General features: G+C 39.9%; 1 protein-coding gene across 2 annotated transcripts in view; it reads left to right on the top strand.

Moving 5' to 3' along the window:
• LOC103465591 (caffeoyl-CoA O-methyltransferase) overlaps positions 1-10,755 on the top strand; it is a 66,147-nt gene that overhangs the window by 24,012 nt on the left and 31,380 nt on the right. For both annotated transcript variants that reach the window (XM_008410578.2, XM_017304576.1), the window contains exons 5-7: positions 2,330-2,566; positions 2,642-2,716; positions 2,797-3,013. In XM_008410578.2, coding sequence (XP_008408800.1) covers positions 2,330-2,566; positions 2,642-2,716; positions 2,797-3,013 — 529 coding nt within the window. The remainder of the gene's footprint in view (positions 1-2,329; positions 2,567-2,641; positions 2,717-2,796; positions 3,014-10,755) is intronic.

Raw genomic sequence — 10,755 nt, 5'->3', positions numbered from 1 at the left:
CTGTCCTTGAGTCCAGCTTTCTCCAGCCATTGGTAGGATTTCCTGATATCAGCCACTTCAGTTATTTGTCGTTGGTACATCCCATGTATGTACCACCGTGGGGCTTGTCCTCCCACGATGGTACCTCCAGCACCTCGTCCTCTGTTTCCCATTGTCTGAGACATTTGCTAAGCCTCAACATAGTCTGTTGAGGCTTTGTCCTTGATGTATTTATGGAACTTGGCCACCATTTCATCCTGGACAGTGGCTCTCACACTCACTAGTCCTCTGCCTCCTTCCTTACGGCTCGTGTACAGTCTCAGGGTGCTGGATTTGGGGTGGAACTCTCCATGTATGGTTAGTAGCTTCCGAGTCTTAACATCTGTGGTCTTGATCTCCTCCATTGGCCACCTAATTATTCCTGCAGGGTATGTGATTACTTGTAAGACATAGCTGTTTTTCGCATGAATCTTGTTGCCTGTCTCCTGTTACTTAATCCATGTTTTGGGCTTTAGACACTGTGCTGAGAGACACAGCAAATCTTCTCGCCACCACTCACATTGATGTTCCATCTTGGATTAGATGCACTGCTTAAGCAATTTCAGTGGGCTGTAAAAAACACCTCATGATCCCTTGATGAGTGACAGCATTGATAAACCAGAAAGGATAAGAACAGAGAAATTATCTGTAGTTACCACCTGCAAAATCAAGCTTTTATAGGAGTTGTTTTGTGAATTGCCTCTCATTTCCACCTGTTGTTTGTTCCATTTGCACAGCAACAGCTGAAATTGATTCAGAATAACTGGTGGCATTGTTTCTACAAAGGTGTGACGGAGTTAAATTGTTTTGTTAAATGTTCCCTTTATTTTGTGAGCTGTGTATTTCTCTAATATCATGGGCATACTTTTATTTTTTGTTTCAGATCATGTCCTTATTTAGCCCTGAATATATGTAGAGAACAGGTCTTATTTAGACTGCATGTCCTTGCTAAAATTATCTTAAAGACAATGATAGTTAACTTTAACAACCTTTAGCTATAAATGAACATGTTAATCTGGATGGTGTGACGTCCTCACAATTTCAGGTGACTTATTAAATTCAATTAAGCAATTAGAATACATTCTCCAGGTATCATTTTTGTAGAGCAAAGCTGCCCTGGTACATGGAGATAACCAAGTTCTCCATACGGTATATATGAAATGCTTGAATAGAACATAAGTGGAAAAACTCAACTTACCTTAATATAAAATTCACTTACTCAACTGACTTGAGAAATATCATTGCACCCCTAGTTAACATGTGCATTTCCCTTTTGTTAGTTTGATTTGTTTTCACCCAGTTGACAGAGGCCTATTTACAGACTGACAGTGTGCATGTTGTACTTCAGCTCCCATATTACCAATTAGTTCACGCACATTGGCAATGTGTTGCATAATATTTATTTGCAGTTGCAAATATATTCATGTGAATACACACGGCACTGCATTGCATCAACTAAAATACACTAACTCTGTGCTGGCAAAGACGTTCACATTTTTAGTCAGATGTACCACATCCAAGTTTGAACCCATCCAAGTTTGAACCCATCCAAGTTTGAACCCATCCAAGTTTAAACCCATCCAAGTTTGGGTTCAAAAACCCTTCAACTCAGAGGTTGTGTTTGTCTTTGGTCCACATTCTATGGCTGTAATGTATAAATACCACGAGAAGGCTACAAAGGTATCCCACAGAGATGCAGAAACCTAAGGTCAACATTTACAAAGAAAAGCAAAACATGTGATTTCAAAACCTAGGAAATTAAGCAACTTCAGTGTACAACAGCCTTGATAAAATGACCCCTCCTATGTGGTTTGTGCTTTTTACCTCTAGACTCTAGAGACAGCGGCTGGTGTGTAGATTCAGCACAATCTGTGGCAAAGGTTCATCCACTGCCTGTGGACTATACACACAACCGCTGTCAAATGAAAGAAATTAGGGTGTTTACAAGAAAACTGTGCTTAAACTAAGAAGTTGTGGAGTTATAAATTAATCTTAAATAAGAAAAAATTACTCTGTGTTCTTTTCAGTGACAGTCCATTGAGACAAAAAAAAACCATATGTTTTACATATTTCAAAATAATCTTATTTGAAAACAAAGAAAATATTTGACATGTTCTGGAAGGTGACCTGGTACAGATTGACCTGCTGCACTTCTTCACCTCTTTACTTTTGCTGTCACTGTTTGTGTCGGTTTGTTTTCATAACCAGTTAGTTAAAATGTCAGTTAATAACTACTCAGTTATTAACTGACATTTTAGTGCACACTTGCAAGTTTTGTAATTATGTCACGTCCTTTTCTTTTTTTCTCCAGGAACTGGCCGCCACCGGTGACCAATTTGACATGGTCTTCATTGATGCAGACAAGAGTAATTATATCAGTTACTACAACTTTATTATGGACAATAACCTGTTGAGACTGCAAGGGGTTATATGTGTAGATAACTCACTCTTCAAAGCAAGGGTTTATCTTAAAGACACTACGGATAGCAACGGCCTGGCTCTTCGAGATTTCAACCAGTTTATTGCAAATGATCCCCGGGTAGAGCAGGTACTTCTCTGGCTACATTTGGGTTTTTGATTCCTAATCCCTTTTAATGTTAACGTTACCCTTTGTGTTTGAAAGGTCATCATCCCTCTCAGAGATGGCATCAGTCTTATCAGGCTTGTCTCTCAGACCTCAGCACGTTTGCTCTCTCAGGTACAGTTGAAACTTGCTGACACCTTCCTCTTGGTATGGTTATCTCCGAGTATGCCTGAGTGTTAGATCTTGTCCATTAGGATGACATTACGGACGACGAAGTCTTTCGAGGTGTCAAGGGGCGTTTCATCCTGGATCGGATGCGTCTGGATGGGAAGGTGGCCTATGTGACAGGTGGTGGGCAGGGCATTGGCCGGGGGTTTGCTCATGCCCTGGGTGAGGCTGGTGCCAAGGTGGCCGTGGTGGACATGGACCAGACCAAAGCTGAGGCAGTGGTTAAGGAGCTTCTCCTCAAAGGTGAGATACATGGTCGCAAAAATGAACTGTCTTGCATAAGTAAAGAACTTCACATTTAGTCACATTTAGCCACATTTATTAACATTTAGCCGGATTTAGCCATTTTTAACATTTTGTCACTTTTATTCACATTTAGATGCATTTTATCACATTTAATTATGTTTATTTATGTTGCACACTTAATAAGTAGTCAGTGTGGTTTTTCGCAGGTTCTTTTATTTTGTTGAATGCTGTTAAGAAACAAGAGCGACAGTGAGCGCCTCCGCTAACCAGCCGTTACTATTGCCATTGGCTTGCCTCACAAATATTTACAATCTAAGTCAAACAACAAATATTTACAATATAAATCAAAGAATTGTTCACTCAAAACTTCCACACATATATCTTGCCACTCCATTCCAGCTCACTTCCCCCACAAGAGACAGTCAACACAAATAGCAGCGCTAATTGACATTTACCTGTTAAAAGAACAAGCGACAGTGGTGGGCGCCTCCGTTGACCAGCCATTACTGCTCTAAATTGCCATTGGCTTGCTGAGTCAGGAGTGCTGCTCACCGAGCTCTATGTGCCCACTGGTGGTGAACCGTTGTAACTGCAGTACAGCGCACCTCAGCAAGAGAAGTGCAGCTTAAGAGCACAGTCAACATAGTAAAACAGAAGTAAGTAAACAAAGTAAGAAAAGGGGGGGTGTAATTATTTATAATGTCCATTCTGTCACATTTATATTTAGTCGTATTTAGCCATGTTTATTTCCATAGAAATCTTGTCACCTGAAACCTGACGTTTCTTGACTTTAGTGAGAAATCTAATCATCACTTTTTGCTAGTTTCTGCTCTGCTGAGCACCCAAAAAGCAAGTTTCACGAACGGGCGATTAGTTCATGACTTTGTCACTGGTCATAATATTGATGTTATGTTCCTGACAGAAACATGGTTGGATGACAATAATGAATCACCCATACTAATTGAATCAGCGCTTCCTAATTACATTTTTTAAGTGAGAATAGAAAACATAAAAGAGGAGGAGGTTTTACTTCAATACATCGTAATTCACTAAGCCAGAGGTGCTTATATATAAAGAGGTGTCAAACTCCAGTCCTTTAGTACCACTGTCCTGCAACTTTCAGATATGAATAACGTGTGGTGCTAATGACCTAATAGTGACCTAATTAGGTCATTAGCAGGAATCTGGAGAACTTATCTACACAATAAGCAGGCTATTAAGCCATTTGATTCTGGCATTTTTGTACCTGTGGCCAAGGGCGTAGGAATGAGTAAATCTTTGGGGGGGACACATAGGATATGCTATATTACACCCTTATTACTCAGCTTCAATCCCACATAGTATCGCTACCAACATCTATTTAGCAAGGTTTAATTAAAAAAAAGAGTACAATTTAACTAAAATATTTTAAAGTATAGGGACAAAATAGCCCACAAAACAACGTATTTTGTCCTGTCAAACAATGTTGTTTACAGTAGTAATGACATTGCAGACAGCAAACTAAAGCTAATTCTAAATATATTTACAAAGCTGCATGTAAACTAAAAACATGAAGTAATACAGGAGCTTAGTGAAAGCCAGGTATAAAATAAATTAAACAAAGCTTACTGTAATCTTCGATGAAATGAAACACATGAAGCAAAACTTCCACAGGTATGAATTTATAAGAAATATGCTGAGCAAGCAGTATGTGACGTAGCATTGATGTGCCCATGCCAGGGGTGCTGCCAGGAATCTTGCGGGCCCTGACAAAAAATGACATTGGGCCCCCCCTCATGAAGCGCTGTTACAATTTCTCGAGTCTATCTGACCCATCAAAAGCGTCACAATTTCAAAAGCTTGCAACTGCCTTGCTTTCTTTGGTCCAATACTGATAACTAGTACAATATTTACTGCTCATAAATTGTACATGCAAGAGTAAAATTCAGTATGCATACAGTATGCATACAGTATGCAAGTAGGTTGCTTCATTTATTCTATTGGTTTTAGATTAATGAAATGTCTCTCCCCATGAGCAACAGTCAAAAGCAACATGCAATATATACATGAAACAATCCAGACTTCTCAAAAAATGCGGTGTAGTTGCATTTTATTCAAGCTGCAGAATGTAACTTTAATAAAAAAATGTTTTCTCCATATTTGTTAAAGCTGTCACCATGTTGTAGCAGTTTGTTATGAGACAGATAATCTGTGAAAACAATCAATCTCCTCCATCTCCTTCCTGAATTACTATTACTGGTTAAAGTAATGAACCGTTCTGACCAAAACAACCAATTAGAACCAGGATGCTCTTAGCGCTGTCAATCAACTTCATTCACTCACTGCTAAATGTGCTAATGGTGGAGAAACAACTCATTGTTATAGGAAAATTGTTTATCTGCCATCACTGGTACTTACTAGATTAAGCATTTACAACATGCTATGCTGGCTACAGAAAAGCACAGAGCAAGGGGGAGGAAGGATGAGCCATATGAGATTGTGATTGACAGCGCTCAAACTCTCCTGCCTCTGACTGGTTGTTTCTAGCACTGGGAGAAAGCAGAGGAAATAGATTTTTCACAGATTATCTCTCATACCATACTGTCACAACATAATGACAGTTTTAACAAATATGTGGAAAAAAATATATTATAAAAGTTACGTACTGCAGCTTTAATTTCACTTAGGAGAGAACAGGTCAGGAGGGATGTGGGTTAGAGCTGCTGCTGCTGACTGACTCATCTGTTAAGTGTGGTAAAAGGTACAAGGGACAAGTTAAATATATGAATGTCTTGGTAATTTTTTCCCTAATTCATTAAATGCTAGTGAAATGGAGGCAAGAAGTAGTCTGTAGCTACGCTAACTATGCTAAATGGTTGATAATCTCACAGTCTACTCACCTGTCTTGGAGAAAAACTGGGTTATAAATATACGCTCTTACCTTTTTCTCTCTCTCCCTCTCTCTATTTCTTTTTGAAAACCTGATCTTCTAACTTAGCAGCATAGTAACTGCCACAGTCGTTCTTGTTTCCTACTGTCTGCTGCTGAACAGCGTCACTCTCAAGCGCTCCAAGCAGGAACGAACCATTTCATGCAGGGGGTGGGGGTTCAGGGCAAATATGGATGTGTGTTTTTTGGTCTTGGAGTGGGAACATAACATTTTTACTGCTACAAACAATCTTCAAAAATACAATATGATTAATTTTGTAATTGACAGGGCCAAATTTTGTAATTTTTTATTTCTATGAAAAATAAATAAATAAATCAATAAATTGTGGAGGGCCCCCTGTTGGTCGGGGCCCCTGGAATTGTCATCACTTTTCCCTCTATATCACGCCCCTGGCCCATGCACATTACCACAAGGTAGGACGGATTCATGGGTAGCACAGATAAACAGAACACCGGGACGGCACACTTAATTTATCATTTGCCTTTCAACTAGCAAGATACATACTCTGGTAGCACATGCAAGCTTACTAGCAGATTCTGATATATTTTATTGGTCAAAATACATTTGATCGTTGGTCAAAAATGCATTGATATAAGTTGACTGGCAATTGAACTAATTCTGTCTCTTTCTAAAACGGATAGTAAAATGGTACTCAGCAATTTTAAGCTCAGTATAGTAGTTTTACCAACAAATATAAAATCTAAAAAACAAGTTTTGTTCTTCTTGAACAACTCAGTACATCAGTGCAACAGTTTGCCCCACAAAAATAAATGAAAATGCCAATTTCCACATCTAACTGATAACTCGGTAACAATAACTTGCCAAACATGAGCAATGACCCTCAAAACATTTAGGTTTTTTTGCTTTAGTCTGTGTTTTTCAACTTTTTTTTCTCCCATTATTTTCAGCCAGAAACAATGAATTAAAAAATCTACTGTTAGATAGATCTCATCCAATCCATGACGTGCTGGCCAGGGACAGGAGCACCTTCAGCAGGTTACTGTTACCTGCTGGTCTGCATCTGTCTCTCCTTCACTCTGACTCTGATGTCCCTGCATGGCATTCATGTATTCACAACAAATAATACAATAATGTACAGTGTCAGAATGTGAACCAGCTAAATAAAAAAATTGTTTCTATCGTACAGAATGAGAATTTTAACAACTGATATGCAGTTGTATACATTATTAGACATATCAACTCTATTTACTGTGTAACCCAATTCTTATATCAAAGATTTTCAGTAATTTATTGTAAAACCTCTCCTCAAACCCTTTTCTTTTCATGTCTCCTAACCATTTCCCTTAGTGTGGAAATAAAGAAAAAAAAAAAGGAAAAGTTATATAAAAAAAAGAAAAAAATCAACCTGACATCAGTCCTCACCTGTTCTCCTTTCAGGTTCTATTATAATTAATATAATTTTTATGTCTTCCCACCCTGAAGCTCCACCAGCTTCAGGGTGGGAAGCTGGTGGAAACGAAATGAAACTTCCACAGGCATGAATTTATAAGAATTCATACCTGTGGAAAACATTCAGACAAAAGTCTGAATGTTGCAATACTTCCCTAATGCGTCCTTTCCAAACTCCTCATATTTTATTATGATAATAATAAAATAGTTTTAGAGTAAAGTGTTGAAGGCACTGTGTTGCGCATTGAAAATCAAATGTCTTTTGCAACTGAGGTGAACTTATTGGGCGGGACTAATGCGCCTTCCAAATCTACAAATTATGAATCTGGTTAACCGGTCTCTCAATGCCGTTGATCAAATTTTCTCGACAAGAAGAATGAGCACAGGCGAGTCCTCTTGTCCTGTGGGGATTCACCGAGGATTTATTCATGATAACATGATTTCTGCTGCTTGGAGCGTGCGGATACGTGGCATATCGACAAATTTGTAACGGATTTGGCTGAACCACTGAATACTCAGACTGTTGTGGTGTGGACAGAGATGCAAGTTAGATGCAAGTCTTGCTGAGACTCACAGGATGAACTTCATCCTAATTATCCAAATTAGAGTGGCTTTAGGGAAGATTGAAATTTAAAATCTACCTGACCTTACACATTCTGTATCTGAATTGGTTTTCCTGTGGTAGCCTTGAAAGGGCTGCATATTTCAAATCTCCTCAAAGACATGTAAGTGTGACCAATATGGCCCCACGCTTAGTTCGTGATACAAGGGGAGTAAACAACTCAAAAAGCCCAACCATCGGAACAATCAAATTTAGAATATTTTATTACAAAAAAAGGTCACTTCCCAATAGTGACAATAAAAACAGTCCTTTTCCTCTTTATAAAATCCAAAGTTCAATAATTGTCCTTAAAAGAAAGTCACCAATTTGGGGCCATCAGTTGGGTTCCACTTATAGGGCTGCTCCAGGTGACGGCAATCTGCCTACAAGGCGCTCTCTTGCTGATCCTCAGCTGACTTCTTCGACGCTCCTGTACCATTCCTCTCTTTGGCGTACCACGCCCTTTTCAGTCTGACCCAGAGGCGCGGGCAGGTTCCCTTCTGCCCCGATCCTCTGCAATGAGCCATCGGCCCACCTCTCGGCGCTCCGCACCTGGCATGCGGATTCCTTCCGCCCCGATCCTCTACGCCGTCGACCCTCTCGGTGCTCCATGCCTGGCGTGCGGATTCCTTCCGCCCCGATCCTCTACGCCGTCGACCCTCTCGGCGCTCCGCCTGGCGTGCGGATTCCTTCCACCACGATCCTCTACGCCGTCTCTCCCTCGGTTACAGGATCAGTCTACACACACTTCTTTCTCCTTCTTCCAGGCTCCTTTTATTCTGGCTTCAATCAGCCCCACCTGGGCACACTGATTACAGAACGCAATCAGTGGGCTCCGCCTCCTTAACCTGCCGCTTTCAGCCCAGTGTGTTTGGGTTGTTAAAGGGGAAAACAAAAACAGAAAACAATCCAAACATGCAAAACGCATGAAAAATAAAATTAAAGAAATCAATATTTTCCACTGTGCAACATAAGCACAACACTCATTCATACCTCCCCCTTTCCTCTGATCATCCATGTGACTGTGGAGCTGGGCGCTCTCAAGGACATGCTCCTAGATAACATCATCATATCGAACTCATACAGGGACACTGAGCTACACAAATCATGGCCATATAAAAGCAATGCACAAACACAGCAAGCACATACACTCCTTGATGTCACCTCCTTCCACTCATGTCTTTGTTTTGTCTGAATGTTGCAATACTTCCCTAATGCGTCCTTTCCTTTTTTTATGTTATTACTTATTAGAAATGGTGGACTATTCACTACTAACCCAGAAAAGGAATTAGAACAAACTTAGAATCCACAGACTCACTGTTTAGACCAGTGTTTCTCAACCTTTTTCGGGCCAGCGCCCCCCTAGCTCTAATCCAGGTCCCTCACCGCCCCCTACCAAAAAATTTGCAGGCTACTTTGCACTGACATTTATTTTATTAATGTTACTATCATTATAGATGTTTTGAATCGGCGCACCGATTATGTTTTCCCGTACACTTCAGCGCGCCTTACGCTCCTTCACCTCGCGCACATAACGAGGTAAATGTAGCGAGTTTTGCCCTAAACGTATCGGCGTCTGGAGGAGGGGGTTGGGGGGAGACGAGCGTATGTTTCTACTCTTTCATGGGGGGCGCCGATTTATGTTTTTGCATCCACCTGAATAATGTGTAGTTGCGCTCCTGCCCATGACATTTCAACAATATTATTTTACCTTTTATCTGGAAATAGTGTCTGTTTATTCTTGCCATACAGTCTCTGTATTAATTATTGCTCGAAAGGTCTTGCCATACCAGTTTATTCCTCCATATTTACTTTAGTTTCTTAGTTTATTCTTGCATTTTGTTCTTCATTCATTTCCATTTAGTTTCATTTGATTAGTTTTATCTTCTCTTGGTTTATTGCTATGTCCACTTTAGTTTCTTTCCTGTTGCTAGATTTATTTTATCGTTTATTGACCATCAGTAATACCAGTAATATTCACTCATCACCTGCTGCACCTCCTAAAAAGTGTTTCACATCATGTGTTGATTTTTTCACTGTTCAGCGTCGGATTCTCTATTTTTATGCCATAATTCACATCTAGTTCGTCGCTCCGTTTTGCCCGCTTCTCATGTTTCAGAATTTTGCGCAATGTGCGCGGCGTTTTTTTTTTGTGTTTTTTTTTTACTTCCTGTGCAGGGCGGTCGGGAAACATATCATGGGGAAAAGGCAGACTTTTAAAACAACGGAAACAATTTCGGTATTCTGACTATTGAAATTTAAAAGTGCTGGTACCGTTGTTCCATCAAACCCGTTTCATGTCGGACCACTTGCAGCACCGTGTTAATGCTATAAAATTAATGCTCTCTATTGTGGAATCACCCATGGAGGGATTTCTTTATTTAAATGGGTTCATTTTTCAGAGGGATACAAAGAGAGGGCATTGTGATTTTAGTAATTACATGTTTATAAGAGCGATTTTCTGTTGTCCTTCCATGGAAGCAGGCAGTTTTCAAACGGAAATAAAACACTTTTTAATATAAGTTGCTGTTTTGATATGATCACAGAACTGCCAAAAGATATGTAGCCTACATAAATACCAGACAAAGTGAATCACAGTAGCGTCATCTGCCGGTGTAACGCTGAACTGATGCGGAGCGGAGCTGCGCCATGAAGCTACAAACACTGAATAGAAGAGGAGCTGCCATCGTTGCAGCCAAGCATGATTTAATGTTACACAATACAGTTTTACCAAGTTGCTCAAAGTCTAAACTGGTATTGTTGTGGATTTAAGGTGTAAAGTTTACCTTCGACCAAACG

Source organism: Poecilia reticulata, linkage group LG5 (genome assembly GCF_000633615.1).
Source record: "Poecilia reticulata strain Guanapo linkage group LG5, Guppy_female_1.0+MT, whole genome shotgun sequence".
Taxonomy (NCBI): domain Eukaryota; kingdom Metazoa; phylum Chordata; class Actinopteri; order Cyprinodontiformes; family Poeciliidae; genus Poecilia; species Poecilia reticulata.
Note: the sequence above shows the minus strand (reverse complement) of the source record. Positions and strands in the feature narration are given on the sequence as shown.